The following is a 27,963-nucleotide window of genomic DNA, read 5'->3' as shown; positions in this document are numbered from 1 at the left end:
CAAAGAACACAGCCTGCAAAGAGAAAGTGAAAGGAAATCCAGGAGCCCAGAACTGAGCCCAGCTATTCCCTCAACAGACTCACGCCAGGCAATTCTTGCTGCATTTTCCCCAGTAAAATCCTCTCTTACTGTGGTTTATTTTATTCTGTGACAATAAGCCTCCCTATAAAACAGAATGAAATCCACAAACCAAACCACAAACTCTGTAGCAAAACAAGACTCCCTTAATGTATAAAGTCATCCCTGACAGGACAGTCCTTTTAACTTAATGCTTTTGTTGCTTGTTTCTTGAGAACATGACTCCAATGAGGCCCATGGCTGCCAAGCCCACTCCTGCGACACCTGCTGCCATGACGAAATCTCTGACCTGCAACAGAGAAGAGGGTGAGTCAGACTCTATGTCAGGAATCTGAGGACAGGCTGCATGTTCAATGGGGGCATTCAGCTCAGGGAGCCTCATATGCTCCTTGACCTTGCTGGCCAAACTCAGGAGTCAACAAATATTGGCAGGGAAAAGGGAAGGAGAGGGCTGAATGGGGAAAGAGTCACTGGACAGAGCCAGCTTGGCCTGGAATTTACATGGACTCAAAGATGGGACTCAATTCACCCTGTAGGTATTTAAAGTATATAAATCCTCAGGGGGTGACTGTGGAAAGGACAGGGGGACGATGCCAGGATGGTCAAAACCCTGGCTGGCCAGAGGGGAGCTCTTGAATCAAGCGTGAAGTCAGGGAGGAGTTGTTACTGAATACTCAGTGAACTGTGGCCTCCGTGAGAGCAAGGACCTGGCTGTCTCGTTCATCACCGTATCCCCAGTGCTGGTCCTGCCGGGCGTGGAGTTACTCTTTACGTGTTCTTAAATAAATGACTCCACTGTAAGTAGCAGTGACATTATATTTAAAGTTATTAAAATATCTGACTTGTATTGCTTGTCAGAGGAAAAAAGTGTTGCAAAGGTAAGAGTAAATTTCAGGGTAAAAATTGAATGTGTGTCAAATTTTACTCTCTCCTGAAACCCAACTGAAAGTAAAGAAGGCATTTGTTTTAGGCATAATTCCACAAAGACACAGAAAACGCTAAATCCTAAGGTAGCAGTGTGAAAGGCTGAGGATCAACCCTAATTATACAAGAGAATCCTCCAAAAGGATTGCATATTGACAACTGCAGGTAGCTCTGGAAGTGGGAGAAGGAGAAAGATCTTTAGCTAGGTCCCTCAACCTCTCTATCACCCCAACAGAAGTCCGAAAGTTAATTCTCTAGAGAGGGTAAAACAAGATTTAGCGACCTAGAAATCTGGCAGCACTTGTGAGGATGTGGTTATCATACTACAAAAATGAGATTGAGGTACTGGAAACATGCTAAATGTGAGACCCCCAGAGCTCCCGCCCCTCTCTGTTCCCAGAACTTCACCCGCTACACAAGAGTCTGGAAGACTTTTCTGGGGAATCTGACCAGCCCAGGTGGAAACAACAAAAGATAGCAATACTGAGCATTCCCAAACAAAGAGCCTACCCAGATCACCCCACAGTGAAGCCTGAAGTCAGCAGGCCATTCCCCTCACCCCACTCACTCCAAGACTACATTCAGTAGCAAGCCCCCTTACCCTTATGCATGAGCATACAACAAACATACCAGGCATCTGAAGAAGGCCTCTAAAATTGAGAGCAAAACAAACAGAAAGAAAAGCAATCTAGAGAAACAGAAACGATATCTAGAAAAGAAAATGTCTTTTCTAAAATTATCATTAGAGAATACGAAAGTATATTACATCCAATAAATAACAACACAGTACTATAAAACATAATAGAATATTGAGAAATAAAAACAGTTCATAGAAAATAAAAATGACAGAAATGGCAAACTCAATAGAAAGGTTAAAAGGTAAATCTCTTAAAAAGAATAGCAAAAAAATAAAGATAGAAAACAGAAGCCAAAGGCCAGGCACAGTAGCTCACGCCTGTAATCCTAGCACTCTAGGAGGCCAAGGCAGGAGGATTGCTCGAGGTCAGGAGTTTGAGACCAGCCAGAGCAAGAGCGAGACCCTGTCTCTACTAAAAATAGAAAGAAATTATCTGGACAACTAAAAATATATATAGAAAAAATTAGCTGGGCATGTTGGCACATGCCTGTAGTCCCAACTACTCGGGAGGCTGAGGCAGGAGGATTGCTTGAGCCTAGGAGTATGAGGTTGCTGTGAGCTAGGCTGATGCCACGGCACTCTAGCCTGGGCAACAGAGCAAGACTCTGTCTCAAAAAAAAAAAAGAAAAGAAAAGAAAACAGAAGCCAAAGATAAAAAATAGAAAACAATCCAAGCAGTTCAATATTCAAATAACAAAAATTCCAGAAAGAGCAACACAGGGGAGAAGAATCAAGAGTGAAATATCAATAATTCATGAAAATCTACTATAACCAAAGGATGTATTTCAGGTTGAAATGGTGCCCTGAGGCCCATCTTAATGGATAAAAGTAGATCTACACCAAGGCACATTATCATGAAATTTGAGAACACTGGGTAAAGAAAAGACATAGCATCTAGAGCCAGGAAGAAAAACAGGAAATGTATAAAAGATCAAGAATCAGGATGGTTTCTGATTTCTCAAAAGCAATGTTGGAAGCAAGAAGGCAATGGAGCAATGCCTCCAAACTGCTAAGTAAAACATTTCCAACCTAGAATTCTATACCCAAACTATCAAATCAAGTGAAAGGGTAAAATTAAAAAATAATTCAGACATACAGAATCTCAAAAAATTTACATTCCATGCATCCTTTTTCAGGAAGTTGCTGAAGAAGGTTCCACCAAAACAAGAGAGTGAACAAAGAAAGAAGACATTAGATACAGAAGATGGCCTTCCAGCACAAGAGAGAATAGAAGGGAAACTCCCTATTTTGATGGTGAAATGAGATCCTGGGATGACAGCTTTGTACCAGGTATAGAGAGTGAATAGTACACAGAATAACAGCCCCCAAAAAATGTCCATGGCCTAATTCCAGGAACCTATAAATACATCATGCTACATGGCAAGGAGGAATTAAGGCTGCAGATGGAATTGAGGCTGCTAATCAATTTACCTTAAAATAGAGAGATTATTCTGGATTATCCAGGTGGACCCAATGTAATCACAAAGTTTCGTGGAGATGGAAGACGGAGGCAGAAGAGTCAGTGTCACAGTGATGCGATGTGAGAAAGACTCGGCCAGCCAGTGCTGGCTTTGAAGATGGAAGAGGACTACGAGCCAAGGAATGCCAGCAGCCTCTAGAAGCTGGAAAAGGCAAGAAAATAGACTCTCTCCTAGAGCCTACAGAAAAGAACAGCAATGTCTTGACTGTAGCCCAGTGAGACCCATTTTGGACTTCTGACCTCCAGAACTATAAGATAATAAATTGGTGTTGTTTTAAGCCATTAAATTCATGGTGATTTGTTATAGCAGCAATAGGAAACTAATACACCAGCCAATGCAGACTGGAGCAGTGTGACTCAAGAGCCTGGCATGTTGGGGACAGCCATTGCCATTATCCTCTCCCACTGTACTGTCTCTTTACCCTAAAGCAACTCAGGAGGATGTGTTCTACCCTAAATAAGGAAAAGAGCAAATAAATAGGAAACTAAGAGATCATGGAACCAGGGAAATCTATCCAAGAGGAGGAAAGGAAATCCCAAGGAAGACAGCAAAGGGAAGCCCCAGGAAGACGGTCACGCCACTGGCCCAGGAGCAGCCAGCACAGAGGGAAGGAGAAGGGCCATCTCTGGGATGGACGTGTCCAAAGAAAACATACAAGAACTGATATATTACTTAACATGATTTCCCTTGTGAAGAATTGTACTGAGAGCTAATTGGATGGTGTGGGAAGAACTGACAATAGGTACCAAGAAAACTAAGCAATAAAAGGAAGTAATAATTATCGTCAAGAAAGAGCCTCCTGCCCCCCTCAAAAAGAAAGGAAAGCATCACAGTATACCACAACACTCAGCTGTGAGCTTCGTCTTGAGTTCTGGCTGCTAAGGAGGTCTGTTCTGGGCACCCTGTGTTGTTAGCTATGCTGGTGTGTTTCCTGATGTTACACATGACTATGCTCAACACATTTATGGCCCAGATATGTATAATACTTTTTTTAACCATTGAAGACCTCCAAACTCTTCTCTTCATTGGTCATATGGAAGTTTTAACAGACAAAATTCATGATGACAAAAGTCTGGATGGAGTTACCAGCCTGAGTTTTGACTGCTGGTCAGTCTTTAAAGCCTCCTCTAAAAGGTAATCAGGCACAGGTTTGTGGCAGCTGTGGTTCTGTTGGGTTAACTTGCTAGGGGATCTGCATAGAATCACTTGTTTCCAGTGTTTTCCTTGCTAAGCTCCACGTCAGGGTAGGAGAAATGGTTTGCAGATAATGGAGGAGGAACAATATGTCCCTAGTTCTTTACAGAACCTCACAGTGTGAGAACAAATGCTGATGCAACAGGTTCAGACAAAAGACACTTTGTCAAGGAAAACAACAATAACCTCATTGCCTGTGGTCATGCTTTGTACATAGTCAAAGAGTGGGATTAACACAAGAGAGTGGTATCCAGTTCGTCCTACAGTACACACTTTATGGGGAAAACTATGTGTGCAAGAGTCAGTGCTGCCTTCGGCGCCATTGACAATTCTCTTGTTGCAAGGCTGAGAGGTCCAGCACAGCGCTGTGCTGATGTTGCCGGACTTCTGACCGTGAGAATGGGTTCCATGGTGTGCGTCACAGGTCTTAGACCAGAATACTGTGAAAGAGAAAAACTGTCCCTCATTGGAAATCTGTCTTTTCTTAAGTCAGCAGACAAATGCTATCAGACTGCAGATGTTTAGCTACTTATGCTGCACAGCTCTTCTGAGTTAAGTACCAACTCAGGGAAGTCTGAATTGTTTCTGAGAAAAAGAAAATTCTCATGTGCTTCCTTCACTTTCAGCAATGCTGTAAGTGGAGTAATCCTAGCACTCTGGGAGGCCAAGGCGGGAGGATCGCTTGAGCTCAAGTGTTCAAAACCAGTCTGAGCAAGAGCGAGACCCCGTCTCTACTAATAATAGAAAAAATAGCCAGACATGGTGGTGCACACCTGTAGTCCCAGCTACTGAGGAGGCTGAGGCAGGAGGATCGTTTGAGCCCAGGAGTTTGAGGCTGCAGTGAACTATGATCACACCACGGCACTCTAGCCAGGGTGACAGGCCAACACTCTGTCTCAAAAAGAAAAAGAAAAAGTAGAGAAGACTCTTGTTATTCTGAAAGCAACTGAATTTAGACTATTAGAGGTTGCAGTGTAAGAATTGTTATAAAAATATTTGTATAAAAATTTGGTTTCATTTACAGTACTTTCAAAATAATACCCCATAATTTATCCAGATTCATGTAATATATGTATTGCCACTGGACACATTTTCAATTTCTATTTACCTTAATATTTTATTTGACTCAGATTAGACTTCATTGTGAGTTTACTTTCTGGTTGCTTTTTTTAAAGTGCTATTCGGTATGAAAGCTTCTTTATAAAACCTTACTAAAATATACCTTCTTTTTTTTAAGCCTAAGTATTTTTAGGTAGGTGGAAAGTAGGGAATTCCTTTTTTAGAATATTCTTAGGCATATAAAGCACAAATTACATTTTAGTTTAAATTCATTGCTTCCTTCTCTTACTAGGAAGTTAGATGAGTCACAAATATTCTGTTGAAGGAAAATCTAGTCTGCTTCAAAGAGCTTACTTAGCACAAATAAAGATAATGCTGACCAGATTCTTTAAAAAGCAAACAAAAATGTCCTCATGAGTTAAATGAAAAGGAGAATCACTGCTTTGACAGCACTTACAAAGAAAAACACTGGTGGGCATTTTCCAATTTGTACTAAGCCCACCATCTCTGATGAGGCGGGGCACGTGCAGAAGTTGTATTTAATTTGGGTCACAGCATGTGTGATGATCATTACTCAGCTAGGCCAGCACCTCTCAACTGGGGACAGTTTGGCCCTCTGGGGAAATTTGGCAATGTCTGCGAATGTTCTTGGTTTACACCTGGGGCTGGAGGCTGCTGGTATCCAGTGTGCAGAGGCCAGGGCTGCTGCTAAACTTCCTACCATGCACAATGAAGAATTATCTGGCCCAAAGTGTGAACAGAGCTGAGGTCAAGAAACCCTCATCCTAGACCAAGAAATGAAAGACGAAATCTTTGGAAACAGTAGAAGTGGCACCTCTTTTTACTGTGTAGAATGTTCTGGTTTCGTTTTCCATGAAGGGATCCAGTAGAATTGTTTATGTTGTGTCATTGTTGTGTTGTCATTGTTTTGCCTCTTTCAAGTGAACGGGTGACTGAGTAAGTACATGGGGCGAAAGCCATAGGAAGAAAAGTGTGATGCGCCTAATTTGTATTGCTTCATTTTGCAGCAAGAGTTGAATTATTGTTTACAAAAAGTAAATGGCAGAAAATATTTCTTAGTTATTTTGCTATCTCAAGATTTGGGATTTTATTTAATTACTCTAAATAGCATTTGTACCTAATGACATAAGCATTTTACTAAATTATGTAAGAATTCTGTGTTGACATAAAATTCTCTACTTATATAAACTTGTGGACTTATTTATTCTATTAATAAACACTGAAAGAATAACTAAAAATGAGACGATGAAGATATATTTTGTACATATACCAAATATTCTTAATGTTGCACCCTGGATTTCATAGAATATCTTATTGCTTCCCAAGGTTGTATTGAAATCCATATTTGGAGTTTATTGCTGCATAGGAGTGTGGAAATTTGCCTGAAGTAGAAACCATGAACGAGTGAAAATCTTGATTGGAATGCAATCTCACCACAGACAAAATCAGACTTTTTAGCTTAAATTTCTCTTTTTTATGCTAATATTGCCACTGCTAGTTCTATTTTTAAAACTTCTATTATACCTAAATCTGCCAATAAATGTTAGTTTCCAAATTTAAAAAGATAAATAAATGGAAAAGAGGACAGAGAAGATAAAGAAATCAGAGGAGCAGTCTAGGAGTCCAACAACCTAATGATAGGAATTCCAGAGAAGACAAAATGGGAAATTTCCCAGAACTACAGGAAGTGAGTTTCCAGATTGAAAGGAGTCACCAAGTGCCTGCACGATACAAGAAAACAGACTCACACAGGTGTGTCATAGTGAAATTTCAGAATATGGAGGATAAAAAGATTATATAAGCTTCTGGAAAAAAAATAGATCACTTACAAAAGGATCAAAGATCAGAATCATTTCAGACTTCTCTACCATAAACACAAAAGCTAGATGACAATAAAGCAATGCCTTCAAAGTTCTGAAAACAATTATTTCCAACCTAAAATCCTATACCCAGCCAAACTATCAATCAAATGTGAGGATAAAATGAAGGCGTTTTCAGGCATGCACAGCTTCTCAGTAAACTATTAGGGGAAGCAGTCCACCAAAACAAGGGAGTAAACCAAGAAAGAGAAAGATATGAACTACTGAGGATGAAAGCATTGATACAAGAGGGAACTGAAAGGAATCTCTAGGACACTAGTAAAGAGAGATACCAAGATGGCAGCCATGCTTCATCACATGCTACTCAAGAGGCAAGTGTTGTGAAGGCCATTATCCCCAAGAGACAGATATGCTAAGTGCCAGCATCCCCCAGATTTTTTCTTTCATTGCAACACACTTTTAACCTGACAATATTCAGGTACTAATGAAGTTCCTCTCATGGCCCTGCCCACTGATTCCCCAGAAGAAGGCTCCTACAGACTCTTGGGGAAGTCAAAGCTGGACTGTGACCCAGAGACTGTGGGAGTCTTCACCAAACAATGACAATACTGCTCTTTCCTTACCTGGTTAGATATGTACCTGCTACTCAATTTTTATAGTAATGACCTTTAACATTCATATATATATAAATAGTTGTTGAACAATAATAGCCCAATTGATTGAAAAAAATAAGAGGATACCTTATTGGAAGATAACTAATATCTTATCGTAGAGAGGAATAGGAACAAACTAACCCACAGGGGGTCGGTGTAGTAAACACAGCTGGTTATCAGCAGCACAAAGGAGAGTTGCGAGTGACCCCTATAGGTGGTGCTGGTAAATTCAAGACCCCCTTCCTCCCCATTCAAGTCACTGTGGCCCAGAGAGGACAGTGGATAAGCTGAACAAAAATAAACAAATAAATAAGATGAGGACAATTATGACTACATCTACTAATACAATTTTTTTTCTGAGACAAGGTCTCACTCTATTGTCCAGGCTGGAGTGCATCTGGTGCTGTCACAGCTCACTGCAACCTCCAATGCCCCAGCTCAAGCGATCCTCCTGGCTCAGCCTCCTGAGTAGCTAGGACTATAGGCATGCACCAACACACCCAGCTAACTTTTTACGTTTTTTTGTAGAGACAGGGTCTTGCTATGTTGCTCAGGATGGCCTCAAAATCCTGGCCTCAAGTGATCCTCCCACCTTGCCCTCCCAAAGTGCTGAGATTACAGGTGTGAGCCACTGCACCCAGCCCCTACTACAATTTATTAAGTGTATTTTTGGAATGTGCACTGTGCTAAGCATAAAGGTGCTATTTAACTCACATTGCAATCCTCCAAGATAGGCATCATCATTTGTACTTTAACAAAGTGTAGGGAGCTTGATAAATCCCCCAAAGTCACACAGGTGGCAAAAGCAGCACCCTGACCCAGCCCAGGTCTTCCTGGCTCCAGAAGCCCACACTCTTGACCACCACACTGACCAAGAACAAAGAGGTCAGATCCCAAAAAATAAAAACATTAATGCAAGTAAACAACAACAGATATTAACCTCATCATTCACTGAAAAAATTAAAAACCACCACATTCTTTTGCATCAACAGTCATGTGAGAATTTTCTGAAAAATGCTCTCACCACCCCGAAAAAAAAGAGTGGGGAAGGGGCCAAAAGGGAGGCGACGAAGTGAGAGAGCACGAGAGGAGAAAAAAGACACAAAGAAGAGAGGGCATGACCAAAATCAGACCAAGTGAGCAAGACTGCAGCCCCAGGGTCTCCGGACTGACGCTGGGGCTCACTAAGGCTGTGTCACACAGACCTGAGCTTCACATCCCACTTCTGCTACTTATCAGCACAGGAAAAGACAGGAACTGGGTCTGAGGACTCAACAAAGATTTCTTTGATGAAATGAATGGCCACAGACAGTTGCTTAAGCTCTGTGAGCCTCAGTTTCCCCATCTATAAGGTGGGGATCATAAAACCTGCCTCTAGGGCTATGGGGGGACATCTCATGGCCAGGGCTGGGGCCAGGGAGGGCTCGGCAGCAGGGTGACCCTCAGGGCTGCGGCTCCTTCCTTAGCCATCGCCCCCAACCCCGCTGATCTGCACTGCCCCCCTGCTGTCGTCTCCTCCCCCCTCGTCCCCACCCCGACAGCAACGTCGGAATTCTGTCTCTGCTTTTTGCCTGTTCGTGCCCCTGTCTCCACCCACACTGATGCCCAGCCGCTGTCAGCTGAGGGAACCTCTGGTTCCTGGGGAAGGGACTCGGCTGAGGACGCACCTGGTCGCTGCGGGCGACTCCGTAGCGCAGCTCGTTCACAAAGTGCTCGCAGTTCTCGCTGGTCAGCTTGTAGAGCACCTCCTGCCCCACCAGCTCCTCCGCCCGCTTGACGATTTTGTTGGGAGGCAGTGGCACGTACTTGTTATCGTGTTTGTTATTGACCTGGTACTTGTCTCTCCCAGCCACATCGTACAGCAGCTCCTTCTTCACTATGGCTCTGTTGGTCAGGGCGGACATCACACTGGCGGCACCGGCTCCCGCAACCTCACCTGCGGATCCACAAAGAGGAAACAGAGAGGGGTTGGTCCTGGGCAGCGCCCCAGGGGCTCAGAGCTGGGCATCTGCCCTTGGTACCATCCACAAAGGATGAGCAAGATGTGGAAGGGCTAGGCTGTGTGGCTTTGGAGAAGGCACTTGTGGTCTCTGGGCCCTGGTTTCCTTATCTGAAATGAGGAGTAGGGAATTTCCATGATTTACTCTGTTTTTTTTTAACCCACAGAATCTGGCCTTCTACACCCCATGACACCCAAGTGGCCCTCTTCTTGATCATGCAGATATGAGCCAAGAGCACACTCATCTTTCTGGGAAAACAGGGTGTGACCCTCCTGTGATTCCATCGGGGCTACAGCTCCTTGACTATACAAAGCCAATTGCTGCAGAAAAGGTGGCTGGGTTTTCAGGAGTCCCAGCCCTTCTGGGAGCAAAGGGACCAAAACACACAGCTGCTCCCCAAGCTGTGACCCTAGGGAGGCCCAGTGGGCACAGAGCACAGCCCTGGCCAAGGGCCCAGGTCTGGAAGGAGAAACAAAGCTCCAGAAACAAAATGACCTTGAAGAACAGGAGTCTGGGTTCAACACAAAGGCCAGGATGGTGAAGACAGAAAGCTGGTGCCAGCAGAGACTGGGCGTCCCTCCCAACATGGCCAACCTGTACCGTGGGTGGCGGGCCACACGCTGGGTGTGGCGGCTGAGGAAGTGGGGATGCGCTCAAGAGGCGGAACTAGGTGCCGGGGGCATCACAAGAGGAGGCTCACTCTGCTCAAAGCCCCCGCCGCCCTGTCAGTGTCAGGTCCCCAGGGTGTCGCAGCAGCACCCTGCAAACCAAGCGGGACCAGTCTTCAACTGTGACACCCTGTCACAGTGACAAGCAATGGCAGGAGGGGCTGATCACATCCACGTCCTGCTCTGCGTGGCTTTCCAGAGACAACCAAACCCTCACCCTGAGCACAATGCTGAGATTTCAGAAGATCCGGGGAATTCAGACTTGAGAGAAGCAGGGCAGGGGGTGCTTGGGGGGTTCACTCAGGTGAATGAGAGACGGTGCCTTTGCCAACCCTGTGCTTGTGGAGAGGGCGAGCTCCTGAGGCCCATCTGGGCTCGGTGCCCAGCAGGCTCGGTGACAGGGCTGGGACTGCGGTGAGGCCAGCAAGAGGCAAGGAGATGCCAACCCTTGGGGCCATGGCAGCGCAGGATCAACACCTATGAGCCAGGCTTCCTCAGCCTTGTGCCTCGGTGCTGCCCCGAGGGCGGTGCCACATGCACAGGCTGACAGTCACAACTCCAGCCTGACGACCATCACCAACCAGCCAAGTGACCTGGACATGTCACTTCACTTTGCTGGGCCAATGCCATGGGAATCCCCAAATACACAAATACACACCAGTATGGTCATTTAATGTTTGTTTTAAAAGAATTGTTTCATTTTTTAAAAGTTATTAGGTAAACAGTCACAGGAAGGGCACGTGGATACGGCAAACAACCGCGGCTGGCGTGACGGAGGCGGCAGACTGAGCAGCTCAGGCGGAGCCCAGAGCCAGGCTGCCCAGACGAGCGTCCTGCCTGCACACCCACGCGCCACGTGGCCTTGGACAAGCCTTCAACTCCGATTCTTGGCAGTAAAGGGACAAAAACATTCCCTACCACACCGGGAGCTACAAGGGTTAAGGGAGTCGGCCACAAAAGGCGCCTTCGCCAAAGTCCCGCGCGGGGCGAGCACTGTGGCAATGAGCTTCAGTCCGGCTCTGACTGCCACCGTTTCCCCCTCGCCCCGCCTGCCCCGCACGGGTCCTGTGAAGCTCAAAGGAGAAGACGCAGGTGGAAGCGTCTTTTCCACTGAAGAGCGTCTGTGACAGATCCAGTGATCTGTGACACACTTGTCCACCCAGATCCCTGCCATGCCTTTCCCCACACCCCGTCCACCACCATACCTGTCCGGTGCAGCCGGCAGGCAATAGCGGGCCCTGCCCGGCGCCGGGCCCTGTCCAAGGTGCTGGAGTCGCTGGCGCTGTCTAGACTGCGGGCATGCCCTCAGGCAGCTCCCACCCCACTGAGAGGACGCGGACAAGGAACAAATACCCAAAATAAGACACTTTCAGGTACTGACGAACGCTGGCTCAGGTCGGGCAGGCCCCTGAGGAAAGAGCGTCTGAGCTGAGGCTTGAACGGTGGAGACACAGCCCCACCAGGGTCCGGGAAAGAGTACCCAGCAGAAGGGCGGCCGGGGCAGAAACCCCAGGAAGGAACGAGGCCGGCACGCCTGGGGGCAGCAAGGAGGCCAGCGCGGCTGCAGTCCAGAGACCCGCAAGGAGAGAAGAGAGAGACGAGGTCCAGAGAGGCAGGAAGAGGCCAGACCACACCAGGCCCCACCGGCCACGGAGAGAACTTGGAACAGTGTTCTATGTGCAATGAGAAGCCAATCGAGAATTTTAAGGACAGGAGTGGCATGACCCAACTTACACTTTAGAGTGATCATGCCAGCTGGCCGTGAGTGGACAAGAGGCAGAGACCCCAGCCAGAGGCTGCAGTCACTCACACCAGGGGCGCTGCAGTGGGGACGGTGAGCAGTGGTCAGAGCCGGGGCCTGTTTCAGAGGTGAAGCCAGCAGGCTTCCCAGATGAGTAGACACGGATGAAAAGGATGGAGAATGGCTCCTGGCTTTTGGCCTGAGCGGCCGGACAGTGTCATCCACGGGAGCCTTCTATCTGGGGCAGTCAGGTTCACGATGCCAATGAGACACCCAAGTGAAGATGCCAAGGAGTCAAAGGTCATGCAAGTCTGGAGCGAGCGGGGCTCTGAGTTGAGAGCCTGGGCTTAGGAGATGTCAACCAATAGAAGGTATTGGAAGCCATGGGACCCAATGAGGTCACTGGACTCCATGTGGGGACGTGGGAGAGGAGGAACAGCCCACACAGGAGATCAAAAAGGGAGGGTCCAGTGGGGAGGAAGACAGATGCCAGGTGGAGCAGAGAGAGGTCACTCAAGTATAACAAGGCAGAGAAGCCAAGTGACTGGGGACAGGAATGCCGATCTTGGGCTTTGCCGGGATGTGGACCGCCTTTGCTGGCCTGGTGAGAGCCGCCCCAGCAGGGGGCAGAGAAAGAGCCTGAGTGGGGGACTGAAGAGCGAACAGCAAGTGCAGAGCCGGGGACGCCGCAGGCAAGGCAACGAGACCTGGGGCTAACCCAAGAAGGATGAGAGCATGGGAGATATTCCAGTGGCTTCTACACCCACAGGAATAACCCTGTCTCGAGGGCAAAGATGGTATTACAGAAAAGGTAGGGATCTGAGGAGTGAAGTCCTAACAAAAGGCAGAGGAGGGGCCCAGGGTCCACACACTGGGGGCCTGGGGTGGGACAATGACATCTCCTCTGGTGACTACTGATGTCACTACAGGACAGGGCGAGGCCATGCGTTCAAAGTAGAGGGGTGGGAAAAAAACATGGTCACGAACGTCCGGAGCCGCCCTGTTCACAGCAGCCAAAACCTGGCACCAAGCTGACAACAAACAGATGACACATTGGGCAGAAATGGATAAGAACAGGTCACAAAGTGTGGTATGTTCGCATATGGGAAATATCCAGCAATGAAAAAGAACTGCTACCGCCACTCACAATGACACGAAGGACCCTCTTGGGCGTGACGCCCAGTAACAGGAGCCAGGCGCGGAGAGCAAAGCCCCTGCGATTCCTCTCCTGCCACATTCTGGAACAGGCAAACCAACCTGTGGCCAGAGCACCTAGAATGGTGGTGGCTGGGGCAGGGACACCACAGAGCCGGGAGGGAGACAAATGTTCTGGATCTGGATCCGGGTTGTTGTCACACGGGCAAATTTCTTTAAATTTCACTGACTATATACTTCACAATATTTATGTTATACCCGACTTTAAGCAAAAAGTTTAAGAAAAGCGGTCGGGAATTCTCACAACAATTGTCCAAGTTAAGTATTCTTAGCCTCAGGTTACAAACAAGGAAACCAAGGCCGGAGAGTAGAAACCGGATTCATAACCAAGTCCGTCTGCCCAAACACCTGTGCTCTTTCCGGGAGTTTTAAGCTTAAGAGTTGAATGTATTGCATAAAAAGTCATCACATGAAAGCAGAGCTGCCCCCTTGGACACCCACTTCAGCCCCTCTATGGAACCTCCTGGGATTCCAAGGAATAGATTTTGAAAACCATTGCCCCACCCCAAATTGCCTTCTTTTAACACTCAGGAACACAGCCAGTCGAGGAACAAGGAAAATGTGGAGGTCACACATTACCCACCGCTCCCCCACCCCCCCTTTCCCAGCCCCTGGGCCCAGCACCGTGGAGACCCTGTGTGCCCTTACTTGGGGGGGCCAGGTGGACCACATATCCATCGCCAACATAGATGGCCCAGTGTCTGTAGAAAGGGCGGAAAATCTCAATCAGGTCTCCGATCTCCGGCTCTGGCTGCAAAACCAAGAACAGGGCTGTTAGAGGTGGCATGAGACCTTGGAACCAGGGGCAGGGCTCAGTCAGGCGGGTGCAGCTCAGCAGCCCCCAGCTGTCAGCTCAGCAGGACACGTGTCCTGAGCCCAGCCCTGCCCTGCTGGTCTAACACCCGCCTGACTTCACAAGCCTGTGCCCCGGACCCGCAGGTGCAGATCATCGAGGGCCGACCTAGAGGGCTTCTTCATTAGCTGGAGTCTCCGCCTGACTGTGACTATTTCTAGGAATATCACTTGTTGAACTCTTACCCTGAGCCAAGCCCTCTGCTGTGTTCTACAGGGCGGCTCCATAAACCCACACCACCATCCTATGAGGCAGGCACCGTGATGAAGCCCATTTCATGGATGAGGAAATCGAGGCCTAGAGATGGGATAGAATTTGTGCAAAGCCACACAGCTGGTGGTGCCACGGCCAGGACGCGAAGCCGGGCCGGCTGATTCCCAGAGAATCGCCCCCAGTTATTCAACTGTTGCTGCCCACGTGGCGGGATCTGGAGGGCACCCCGCAGACACTCCGCAGCCTGGCCTGGGCCCGAGGGGATCCAGGGTGGGTCTCCAGCAGTAACGCCCCGCAGCCACTCAGCCTGATGCTGAGGGGTGTGAGTGCACGTGCGCGTGTGTGTGCGTGCGTGTGTGTGTGCGCGCACGTGTGTGCGTGTGTGTGTCTGTGTGTGCGTGTGTGTGTGTGTGTGTGTGCGTGTGTGTCCGCGTGTGCGTGTGCGCGCGCGCGGCGCGGGGCAGGGTGGGCGCGGGCAGGTAGGACGGGCACTGCGCATGCTCCCCAGAGCCCCGCCCCGTTGGGGGACCGTGGGCGGAGGCCGAGGGCGCTGCACGGAGGTTCAAGATCGCGTCCCTCCGACGTCCCTGGCGTGCAGTGTCAGACCCCGTGCGGAGTGCGGGGGCCGGGGAGGGCTCCCACTCGGCCGGCCGGCATCTGCGGTGACAGGCTTCTCCGGCCCAGGCCGGCCCTCGGCCTCTGTAATGAGCGGGGAGCCACCCCCGGGACACCGAGAGCCGGAGCGCCGCCCGCCCTCGCTGGAGTCCGTCGCAGTCAGGGCGCGGGGCCGGGCCCACAGCAGGGCCCACGGGCGGCCCGCTTACTGTGCACAGACACAGTAAAACCACAAACAGGCATCACGCATGCCAGGAGGAAAGTCTTTTCACGAGAATGTTACGGATAAATCACGTTCTCTTTTTGCAATGCCTATAATTTATCTTCCAAAAAGAGGGCGCCCGGTTCTTACCGAGAGCCTATATCAGAACCACGGTGTCAATCCCATTTGTTCTCCCGAATAAAAGAAAAAATATATTAATAGTTTGGTCACAGTCAGGCAGTCTTCAAGGTCCCCCACAGGGAATTTAACCAGATCTCCCTGAACAGGCAGGGACGGAAAGACAGGGCAGGGCCCGGCCCTGGGGGAGGCTGTGATTGGACAAGGCGCCGCGTGGACAACGCCAACGTGACATCGGGCAGTAGCAGCTGTGCTCCAGGCAAACATCAGCGACAGGGACCTACACATGGAAACATGCTGCGTTTAAAAAAACAAGAAACTGATCACAATGACAAAAATAAAAATAACTATTATAATGGCTTGGGCAGAAAACATATTTATTTATCTACAAGGGAAGAGTGAAAAATGTCCTACCCAAACAGCTACATACTGTAAGATTCCGTTTATATGTCATTCTAGAACAGGCGTAACTACAGGACAGAAAATTAATCAGCGATTGCCCAGGGCTGGGCACGAGAGACTGGCTGTCCCCGAGGAGTAGGACTGACTACCCAGGGCAGGAGGGAATTTCAGGATAATTAAACTTTCTATACTGTCCTATATCTTGATGGTAGTGATGATTCTGCAAGTGCATGTATTTATTAAAACTCACAGAACTGAACACGAAAAGGGTAAATTATATCTTAATATTTTAAAAGAAACCAATTTTTAAAAACAAATAAAAATTAGAAATAATTCTTTTTAAATGGACATCTACAATTTGGAAGGAAAAAATGTTTTGACCTTTTTTTTTTTTTTACACTCAGCCAAGTTGCCTGTCCCTTTTAAGGGAAAAAGATACATTTCCCAAATATGCACAAGCTCAGCACTTAATACCACTCAAGGAAACTTCTTTTTTTTTTTTTTTTTTTTTTTTTTTGAGGCAGGATCTTGCTCTATTGCCCAGGCTAGAGTGCAGTGGCATCATCATAGCCCACTGCAACCTCAAACTCCTGAGCTCCAGCAATCCTCCCCCCTCAGTCTCCTAAAATGCTAGGATTGCAGGTGTGAGCCACTGCACCCAGCCAAGGAAACTTCTTTTTAAAAATGAAGTAAAAAGAGTAGACTCACCTATGGAGCCGTATGCTCTAGTTAGAAGCAAGGACTCACTGTTCCAACAGCAATGTGGGTGATCTTTAACACACAGTGCCGAGTGGGAAAATGAGGGTTGGCTCTATAATACCATGCCAGTTACATAAATTGAACATACATGCAGGCAAACCTACAATGTGCATCTTACAGGAACCAACCCGAAAAAGTAATTTTTAAAAAGCAACAAGATAAGAATCATGCACACCAAAGGATGCATATTAAACGCATCAGGATGGTGGCCACTGGGGAGATAGACGGAAGTAAAGAAAGATGATTAGAGGAAGCAAATACAAAAACAAACACATAAGAGTGGGGTCTCTGCAGGGACCAGTGAGGACAGGGTGCCAGGAACTGAGGATGGCAATAATTCACCCTCTCCCACTAAGATCCAACTAGAAAACAATTACCAAATGATACACATAAGCCAACCCGGCTGAATCAAAATTAAGAAGGCAAACTCATGTTCTAAAATTGGAAATGTGAAAACTACAGTTGTGGGCCAAATGTGGACCTCTGCCTGTTTTTGTACGGCCTGCAGGCTAAGAATGGCTTTGAGATTGTTTAAGTAGCTAGTGGGGTGGGGAAGTTGAAAGAAGAAGACTATTTTGTGACTCATGAAAATGACATGAAATTCAAATTTTAGTGTCCATAATGCTTGCTTAGAATATAGCCACGCTCATACACTTACATTCTGTCCCTGCCTGTTTTCTCGATACAACAGCAGGATTGAGTCACTGTGACAGAGACGCTATAGCCTGAGAAATCTAAGCTGTTTACTCTCTGGCCTTTTACAGAGAAAGTTTGCCAATCCTCGTTAGGAAAGAACCAGCTGCGACCGGGAATCCAGCTCTATCACGCTGTCAGGTGGTTCCAGCGGATGCCCTTCCACATGGAGTGAGAGCACCGCCTCCTCCAGGGCGGCCCGGCAAGCCCAGCCCACACAGCAGCCAAGGCTCTCCCAGCTCCCCCGCAGCACGTGCACTGACGATGGCTAAGCCCAGTCTGTGCCCACGGGATTTCAGGACAAAAGTCCTTTATCCCCCCACAAAAGCAGTGTTACAAAGAGCTGTATAACAGCCATTTTCCTTAGCAAGCAAATTGAGGAGCAATTTCTGGCCTCTGAAATTCATATTGGAAAAACCATCCAAACAACCATCAGTAAGGACCACTTAAGCAAATTATGCTACATCCACACGGACATACAGACGTTGGAGAGAGCAAGGTGAATTCACGTGAGCAGACATGGAAGTACGAATTGAAAAAAGCAAATTGAAAGACATTATTGTTTCATTTTTGCTTAAAATACATTTTTATACATTTATAGGTAAAATGTATCACACACTATATGAGCCGAGGAAAACACATCAAGCTGTTGTATGTTACATACAGTGGGCAGTTAGGATTCAGGGAACTTTATATTTTATTGCATTATTTTATTGTTCACATTTTTTACAGATAGGATATTACTTTGATGATAAAAATTTTTAAAGGTTTTTAAACGGAAAAAAAATCCCTCATGTTGATGAACTTGCAATTTTTTAAATGGAAAGTGTAGATATATCTGTTGCCAAAATGTCATGAAATTGTCTCAATTCAGGGTATTAATTTTCTTTTTAATTATTTTCTAGTTTTCCCAAAATGTTTAAATGAGCATGTGTTCATTTTAGAATAAGAAATAAAACTGGGCCGGGCGCGGTGGCTCACGCCTGTAATCCTAGCACTCTGGGAGGCCGAGGTGGGTGGATTGCTCGAGGTCAGGAGTTCCAGACCAGCCTCAGCAAGAGCGAGACCCCGTCTCTACTAAAAATAGAAAGAAATTATCTGGTCAACTAAAATATATATATAGAAAAAATTAGCCGGGCATGGTGGCGCATGCCTGTAGTCCCAGCTACTGGGGAGGCTGAGGCAGTAGGATCGCTTGAGCCCAGGAGTTTGAGGTTGCTGTGAGCTAGGCTGACGCCACGGCACTCACTCTAGCCTGGGGAACACAGCGAGACTCTGTCTCAAAAAAAAAAAAAGAAATAAAACTGATACTCAACTAAATCAAGGGTGTTCAATTTTGGGTAACCCATACAATCACTATCATGTAAAACGAAATGCACAAGCAAAAAGATTAGAAAAATATATATACACCAACATCCTAACGGACATTCCCTCCAGGTGCTGGGTAAGGGTGGTTTTTGTGATTATTTTTGCTTCCTTCTATTTTTCCGTATTTTCCAGCTTTTCTGCAATGAGCATTTTCAAGTCTATAGCATGCTTCCCAACAATTCATGATGAAAAATTTTCAAACAGGACCCACTCGGTGGCTCATGCCTGTAATCCTAGCACTCTGGGAGGCCGAGGTGGGTGGATTGCTCGAGGTCAGGAGTTCCAGACCAGCCTCAGCAAGAGCGAGACCCCGTCTCTACTAAAAATAGAAAGAAATTATCTGGTCAACTAAAATATATATATAGAAAAAATTAGCCGGGCATGGTGGCGCATGCCTGTAGTCCCAGCTACTGGGGAGGCTGAGGCAGTAGGATCGCTTGAGCCCAGGAGTTTGAGGTTGCTGTGAGCTAGGCTGACGCCACGGCACTCACTCTAGCCTGGGGAACACAGCGAGACTCTGTCTCAAAAAAAAAAAAAAGAAATAAAACTGATACTCAACTAAATCAAGGGTGTTCAATTTTGGGTAACCCATAAAATCACTATCATGTAAAACGAAATGCACAAGCAAAAAGATTAGAAAAATATATATACACCAACATCCTAACGGACATTCCCTCCAGGTGCTGGGTAAGGGTGGTTTTTGTGATTATTTTTGCTTCCTTCTATTTTTCCGTATTTTCCAGCTTTTCTGCAATGAGCATTTTCAAGTCTATAGCATGCTTCCCAACAATTCATGATGAAAAATTTTCAAACAGGACCCACTCAGTGGCTCATGCCTGTAATCCTAGCACTCTGGGAGGCCGAGGCAGGCAATCGTTTGAGCTCAGGATTTCGAGACCAGCCTGAGCAAGAGCAAGACCCCGTCTCTATTTTTCTAAAAATAGAAAAAATTAGCCAGGCAACTAAAAATAGAAAAAAAAATTAGCCAGGCATGGTGGCGAATGCCTGTAGTCCCAGCTACTCAGGAGGCTGAGGCAGGAGGATGGCTTGAACCCAGGAGTTTGAGGTTGCTGTGAGCTAGGCTGATGCCAACAGTCTAGCCTGGGCAACAGAGCAAGACTCTGTCTCAAAAAAGAAAAAGAAAAATTTCAAACATATAGTTTGAATTTTCAAACGTTCAAAGTTGAAGGAAGTTTTTTAACAAACAGCTGCATATCCACCAGAGCGTGCTACTATGTACTGTGTTTGCTTCGTCACAAATATGTCCAACTACCATCTATTCATTCCTCCCATATAATATCTTTAAACTCTTTTTTGTAATTTAAGTAATTGAAGAGCTAATGCACTGAGGGAGTCAGGGCAATGTCAGGGCAATGACAACACAACAGACACATGAGGGACATGCTCTAATTCTGTGCTCCAGAGCCGGTGCCCAACGCCAAGCCTGCAGCTTGGATCCCAGCTGCAGCTGCAAGGTTTGGAGCACAAGAGACACACAGTGCAACCTGGGTTTTAAAAGGGTCCCTCAGGCTGCTGTGTCGGGAAGGGATGGTGGGCAGGGAGCAAGGAGGAAGGAGGGGACCTGCTAGGGGACAAGCACAGAAGCAGCCATGCGAGCCCAGGCCAGGTAAGGGGGGGACAGGGGATGAGAAGTAACGGATGCTGGGCCTACGTCGAAGGTACACCCAACAGGCTGTGCTGATGGAGCAAGGTGGGCTGTGAAGGAAAGAGGAGTCCCAAGTCCCCAGGGTTTCTGGCCAGAGCTGCTGGGAAGCTGGCATGGGGCTGGCTGCAGACAAAGTGGGCTGGGGGACCACCAGGTCCTCATGCCTGGGCTTGCAGCAGGGAATGTCTACCCGGCAGCCAAACTGGCTGGGGAGGCAGCTGCATCCATGAGTCTGGAGCCCAGGAGAGTGCTCTGGGACAAGGGACACCCACCGTTATGAGAACAGCTTCTACTGGGCGTTGGAGGCAAAGCCTGGCTGAAAGGGGTTTAAGAGAAAATGGAGGAGAGGAATTGGAGATGCTGTAGAAGAGGCAGCACCTGAGATTTTTGTTTAGGTCTTGAAAGATGAGAGGGAACTTGTATGTGGTAGAGACAGAATTCAAAGCCAGATCCCAGGACATCCAAATCCTACACACTACGTTGCAGGCAGAGAAGGTGGTGGGGAGGACGTGGCCTTTAAGGGGGTACGTGGAGACAGGTAAGCAGGGGACAGGGAGGAGAGGGCAGGCGGGCAGAAGGTTGGAAGGAGCAAAACCACTGTGGTGAGTGGGAATCCCAGGGTGCTCTTGGGATTTGGTCGGAAGCTGACTCCATGGGCTGGCGCCCAGGCCTGGTATTAGCATAAAGTTCCCAGGTGATTCTCCTGCGCAGCCCAGAGTGAGAACCACAGGAGACGGTATCTGAAGCAGAGAGAGGGTTAAGGCTGAAAAGTTAGACTGAAATGGGTGGTCATGCCTCATTCTGCAGGTAGGGAAACTGAGGCTAAGGGTGATGATGTCACTTGCCCAGGGTCAGCCTGGAAGTGGCAAAGACAGAATGTGAACCCCAACCTCTTCCTCACCCCTGCAAGGAGGCAGGAGACAGCCGGGCCCTACAGCAGGGCTCACCCCTCTCCGTGGCGGGCGCGACATGCTAATCCATGTTCACCTGCGTGACTCTGACTCGGTGCAGCAGTCCCAGCTCTGGCACTGCACAGGGCCAGGGAGGAAACCGTGGGCACTTTCAGAACAGTTTTCAACCCAAGGGTTGAAACAAAACAAAAAAAGAGTGTTTTCCTTTCACTCAAGGCCATGCAGGAAGCATTCCAGTCCACCCACGCTCACTCGCCTCATCGGAGTTTGGGGGGAGGTTGGGGTATTTTATGAAATATTTCAGGAATACAAAAAAAAATACAGAAAGTAGAATAGTGAGCACAACTGCTCTGTTTTAAATCAGGATGGATTTAATTTTCAGAAACAGCATAGTGAGTACACACTTAGGGCTCTGTTCAAATGCCGGCTGTTTACTAACTGTATAGCCTTGGGCAAATTACCCAGCTTCTCCTGGCCTCAGTTTCCCGGGATGTAAAATGGGGATAATTATAGCACCTGATTCATGGGATTATCCTGAGGCTGGAATAAGTGAATACTTATAAAACACTCAGCAGCGGCCGGGCGCGGTGGCTCACGCCTGTAATCCTAGCTCTGGGAGGCCGAGGCGGGTGGATCGCTCGAGGTCAGGAGTTCGAGACCAGCCTGAGCAAGAGTGAGACCTCGTCTCTACTAAAAATAGAAAGAAATTATCTGGCCAACTAAAAATATATATACAAAAAAATTAGCCGGGCATGGTGGCTCATGCCTGTAGTCCCAGCTACTCGGGAGGCTGAGGCAGTAGGATCGCTTAAGCCCAGGAGTTTGAGGTTGCTGTGAGCTAGGCTGATGCCATGGCACTCACTCTAGCCCGGGTAACAAAGTGAGACTCTGTCTCAAAAAAAAAAAAAATAAAACACTCAGCAAACAGGACCTGGCGCATAGGAAGCGTTCAGTAAATGGCAGTTTTTACTGCCTCTGTTCCCAGGCGGTTGTTATTATTCTTTCTTTGGAAAGATCACAGAATACTCGAAGGAGCAAGCTGTAAAACCAGTTGGAGATACTGTGGAGGTTGTGAAACCCAGACTGAGACCAGTTCTTCTCTGTTTCTCAAAACCACATGCTACAGTGACCGGAAATTCCTAACCTTGCCTGCCCCCTGCACTTCTGACACTCTGGGGGAAATGTCTGGAAGCTCAAGATAACAGGAAGGCCTGAAGTCCAGGGTGAGTGTTGAGAAAGGACTTCTCAGCAAAGAGTTGAGAGTTTTGGTGCCAAAGTTTTAGTAAAAGAAAAAAAACATGAGGAGCTGGGTGGGTCCCATCTATCTGAGACTGTGTCCCCAGAAGCAGAGCCCAGCCCACCCACAGGGGCCTCAACTGAGCCCCTCTCTGCTCTATTGCTGTGTGACCTTCAGGAATTACTTAACCTCTCTGAGCTTCTGTGGTAAAACGGGGCTAAGATCCATCCGGCAGGGTTTGTGTAAGAAATAACTGAGTTAATCAAAGTGAAAGCTGTAAAACCACTTAGGCCTGCGAGAGGGTGGAAACCCCATGCTGCAGGCTGGGTGGGTGCAGAGAGGAGGAGGAGGCCTGGCTGCCCAGGTTCCCAGCCTCAGGCCCAGAGAGAAGGTGGAGGAGGAATGAATAGGAGCTGGCCTGCCAAGTCACCCCTTCCCCGACTGCCACCCTGTGCCCTGGGCTCCTAGCCAGTAGGGGAGGGGCAGGAGTGCCTCCAGCCGGCATCGGGCCCAGCCTCAGCAGCCCAAAAGGCACAGGCATCCTGGGAAAAGGAGGCAAAACTCATCCGCCCTCCCAGGCTCTCAGCCACCAGCCCCCAGACCTGTTCTCCTACTGGGCAAACCTCACCCCTCTTGAGTCAGAACTGCCCCGACTCACTTGGAATTACCCCAGCACCACCACCAGGCACCAGGGGTTTCCACATGTTACCTGGAATGCTTACAACAGCCTCTTACAACAACCAAGGAACTGAGCTCAGAGACGGAAATTAACTTGCACGAGGTCTCAGAGCTCCCCGAAAAGCAGTGCCAGGATTCCACTGCAGACCTGCCTGAACCCAAAGGCCAGGTTCTTCCCACTCCAGCAAGTAATTCACACGAAGGTGCTGACGCCCAGTAACAGGAACGCCTCTGCTCCCGTGGTGGGCCTTGCCCCGGCATCACTGCACGCTAGGCCTGGAATGCCCTTCATTCACCTGGAAAACTCCTCCTCGTCCCTCAAAAAGGGGTCAACATCTCCACTCCTCGATGCCTCTCAGACGCCCTGGCAGAGAGAGTTGCTGCTGCCTCCACGATCGCAGCTCTGTTACCAGATGACTATAATTGTGGAGCCGGACCCATGGGAAGGAGTGATCGGTTTCCACGCCCAGCCCGCCAGCTAGCCTTGAGCAGCGGAGGGCCAGGGTTCCGGCTAATTCACCAGCACCCAGCCTGGCACATGCAACGTTCTCAGCAGAGGTCTGTGGCCTAGAGGGACGCGCTGCTTTCCCCTCTGAGCCCCTCTCAGCCTGTGGCTCCTCCAGAGTGAGGCAAAACCCCAAAGGGGCTGAAGGCCCAACTGCTATTTGAGCAGGGTCCTCCTCTCTCCACCCCCCTTTGCACCTGAACCAGCTCCGCAGAGGTGCGTCAGCACATGGAGCACACTTGGATCACAAGGCAGTCGGGTAGGGAGCCCAGACCCAGGGAACAGGGAAGGCCCACCAATTTCCTCATGTTACCGAGCCTCAGTTTCACTTTGGGTCTTCACTTCCTCAGCAGCAGATTCAAGGATGGGGCAGGTGGGGGAGGGGAGGGAAAGGCCCCGGCCCACCACACAGAGGAAAGAAAGACTAAAGAGCTCAGGGAGCTGAGGACGGAGCCTCTCCCATCCCAGGGAGGCTCCGGGAGCTGCTTCAACAAACATTCATCAGGCCCCACTTGCCCAGAGTGGGGAGGTGGGAGCCCGACTCCCCACTGCAGACAAACAGGGGCGAGTTGTCTGTAGAAAATTTAAAAATGATAATAAAACCCACCAAAAGTCACTGCTTTTTATTATTACCATGTGCTGGCCATTCATGTCGGTGATAAAATGCTACTCCCCCAAAAGATACCTTGTTGGTCTAAATTCGAATTGCAGCAATTACAACTGAGATTTAATAATAAACGTGTGAACCTCCAACGAGCACATTTTTATTTCTTATTCTTTTAAAAATTTTGTCTTCTACCTGGCAGTTAAGTCAGAGAACGCACGGTTACACAGTCTGGTCCTGACACACAGACTCAGCCACACATTCTGTTTCTACGGTTGGTTCCTAAGGGCTCGCAATCGAGCTCACTTTATACAGTTTATGTGGCCAGTCCTGCAGGCCTACGTTTTCCTGTGTTTAAACAGAAGACAAAACAGTCTTCCTCCCAGTGCCAAAAGAAACTAAAAGAGCAATGTTCCAAAGCCTGGATGGTTCTCACCAAGAACTAGACTCTCTTTCTAAAGCAATGGAGTCAAGGTCAACATTCGCTATCATCCAGTCCTTTTCTCTGATCTTTGCAGAAGAACAAAAACTTGGGGAATTTTGCCAAATAAAACAAAAACTTAATGAGGAATTTTCAGGGGAAGATGTTTTAGTGAAAATGTTTCTCATGTAAAGATATTTAAAAGCTGCTTTGTTTTTAAAAAATTTTTGCTTTTTGTTTCCTTTTTAATTTCTCACTCTACTCATTTGTTCTGAAGAACCTGTTTTGTTTTTTTTAAAAAAAAAGACATAAGCAATATTGCAATGTCTGGAATTTATTACAAAATGGGATTTTTATAAATCTCAGCCATAATGTTTAAGGCTTTTCCTGACTTTTTGTCTCTCTGTTGTTTCATGCAAAACCGCTTTTGAAATAAAAATTAATAAAAAGTTTTCTTCAATCAACTGTGAGCAAAGACGGATCGGTAAATCTAGTTCTACTGAACGTTGAACATGAATATGCAAAGAAGACCCATTTGAACACAGTCATGGGCAACTTTTCAGAAGTTTCCAAAGCAGAAGTTGTAATGTTATTATCATTCATTACTGACACCAACCTATATGTAAGAGTAGGCTTTTTCCCCTGTTTTTCAAAAATACATTAATACAATTAAAAACTTTTTCCTATTGCTGCATAACGGGGAAGGTGGCTCAGGGGTCCCTGTCCTTCCCTTGTTCTCTCTCTCTGGGTAAGATAGGGTGGGGGACGGGCCCAGGTCCCGAGTGTTACAGCCCCCCGGCAGCAGCACTCGCTATTTAAAAAAAAAAAAAAAGAAAGACAATGACATATATATAATATTAAAAAAAACTTTTTGAGCTGGGTGCGGTGGCTCACGCCTATAATCCTAGCACTAGGGAGGCCAAGATGGGCAGATGGTTTGAGCTCAGGAGTTTGAGACCAGCCTGAGCAGGAGCGAGACCCCCGTATCTACTAAAAAAATAGAAAGAAATTAGCTGGACAACTAAAAATATATAGAAAAAATTAGCCCGGAATGGTGGTGCATGCCTGTAGTCCCAGCTACTCGGGAGGCTCAGGCAGGAGGATTGCTTGAGCCCAGGAGTTTGAGGTTGCTGTGAGCGAAGCTGACACCACGGCACTCTAGCCCGGGCAAGAGTGAGACTCTGTCTCAAAAAAAAAAAAAAAAACAACTTTTTCCATTACTTTTTTCTGTTTTTGCACTATCACATTTACTTTATTTTTCAGTTTTTCTTTTTCTTACTGGCATGATTACATACATGAAGTTCAATGAAAGAAAATGTTCACTGTGCTTTTGTCTGGACATTATTACTACTACTCATTTCACGATTATCATTGAGAATAACGTTGTCAGACAGAGTAGAGGATATTAAAAAGTGACCACTCCAGGTGTCAAATATGCCAGATATACTCTGCTACCCGGCACTGCGCAAAGCTCTTCATATGGATTGAAATAAGAAGAACGACAGGGACAGTGAATGATGGTTGAGCACTCACTGTGTGTGCCAGGCACTGTTCTGAGCACTTCCTAAGTATTAGGTGATAGAAACTTCACGCTGGGGAACAGTGGATTTGAACTTGATCAAAGTCCTGCAGCCAGGGGTTCAGTGGGAACACAATCCCCGGTGGGTCCATCTCAAAAACCTGTACTCTGAACCCCCCACCCCCCGGACCCTGCACCCCCCCCCACCCGCACAGTCCTGCCTGGTAGAAGGGAGGCATTTGCCAAGCCCCGGTATGATTTCTGAACCACATCACAGGTTAGAAAGAGGAAAAGCCAGAGCTGGGAATGTGCTGGCAGGGCTGGCCGCAGGATGAGTCACCTGACACCACAAAAGGCCCCTGCGGTCAGGGCCTGGGGCTGCAGGTCCAGCCTCAGCCATTCAGCCCCAAAAGCCCCGCAGCACCCAACTTGTGTGGAGAGACCTGGCCCCCTCTGCCTCCCTCCCGAGGGTCCCATTTCAGGCAGGGCTGCCTCCAAACCGGCCCTGGCAGGGGCAAGGACTGAGCCCACAACTCCAACAGGTGGCCCTGACACCCCCCACCCCACCCCACCCCCCGGGGACACCGGACGCCAGCAGCTGATGGAGGTGCGGTCCCCACATCTTCAAAGATCCTCTCTCCAAAGTAAAAAGTCGGGCTCCAGGACAAGGAGTCACCATTAAAACACGACCCCCACCCTCCCCCGCCCCCACACTTACAATGGGCGCGCGCATCTTCTTTTGGAGATGTGGACCCTCAGTGTCAGCCTCGATCTCGCTTTATCAGCTGCGTAGATACCTGAGGCAGGGGGAGCAGGGATTGAGTATGTCATTAACAACAGGTAACAGCGTCCCCAAGCCCCCGGCGGACGGTGGCTCGTGGCGGGGAGAACTTGGGGCGTGTCTCGGACCCGTCTGGGAACAAGCACCTCACTCCCTCCCAGTGTCTCACCGGACCCCTCCCTGCTCCCGCCCTTGGCCTTGAACGGATGGATCCTTCGCAGGGGCCGGGGACTTTGCCCCGACTCCCGACACCCCGGCGGCCGGCAGGCGAGCTGGGTCGGGCCAGTGCCCAGGAGGCCGCGGCTGCTCCGGGCTGCTCCTCCAACTAGTCTACGCTCGCCCGGCTCAACTCCTCCACCTCCAGGGCAAGCCTCGGCCGGGAGAAGCAGCCCGAGCATCTCACCCTTCTCTGCGTCCCCGAAAGGGCCGCTCCACCCACCGTGCGGCCGCCCCAGCAGTGGGAACCGCTCTAATGGCCGCAGAGTCCCGGCCAGTGTGAGGTCACCCTGCCCCTCCCCGTGTGGCCGGCTAATGGGAGCCGCGCAGAGCTCCCTGCCCCGGCCTCTGGGACGGCTGGATGCCTCCCGCTCCCTCTGCAGCGCCTCTCCCCACGCCCTCCTGCAGCCCAGCCCCAGCCCCTGCAACCCCGCCTTCGCCGCCGCCCTGCGCCCGGCGCTGCCCGGGCGCCCAGCATGGGGACACGTTGCTTTCTGCCTGAACTCTGCACACACATCCCACTGCAGGGTCACGACCAATTTCCGCATCGCTTTCATTCAAGAGTGGGCGTGTAGTTTAAAAACGGATCGAGCGAAAAATACACCACCTTGGCCTATTGACTGTTTCGAATTAAATACGCTTGAAACTCAGCAGGCGCAAGAAAATCATTCTGATCTCTTTTCTGTTTCTT

At 48.4% G+C, this 27,963-nt stretch overlaps 1 protein-coding gene across 2 annotated transcripts; it reads right to left on the bottom strand.

Annotated features, from left to right (window-relative positions):
* Positions 1-99: 99 nt before the first annotated feature.
* Positions 100-27,604, bottom strand: LOC123642785 (phospholipase A and acyltransferase 3). Of its 2 annotated transcripts, none has more exons than XM_045558201.1 (5): positions 27,460-27,604; positions 26,994-27,072; positions 14,140-14,242; positions 9,535-9,803; positions 100-367 (listed from the first exon to the last, which is right to left on the bottom strand). In XM_045558201.1, the coding sequence occupies exons 2-5, from the start codon at positions 27,006-27,008 to the stop codon at positions 266-268; spliced, it is 489 nt and encodes a 162-aa protein (XP_045414157.1). In that variant the 5' UTR covers positions 27,009-27,072; positions 27,460-27,604; the 3' UTR covers positions 100-265. The 2 variants fall into 2 exon arrangements, with proteins under 2 accessions (XP_045414157.1, XP_045414158.1); XM_045558202.1 differs by having other exon boundaries at positions 27,496-27,604.
* Between the last annotated feature and the right edge of the window lie 359 nt (positions 27,605-27,963).

Source organism: Lemur catta, chromosome 7 (genome assembly GCF_020740605.2).
Source record: "Lemur catta isolate mLemCat1 chromosome 7, mLemCat1.pri, whole genome shotgun sequence".
In the NCBI taxonomy this organism is placed as follows: Eukaryota; Metazoa; Chordata; class Mammalia; order Primates; family Lemuridae; genus Lemur; species Lemur catta.
Note: the sequence above shows the minus strand (reverse complement) of the source record. Positions and strands in the feature narration are given on the sequence as shown.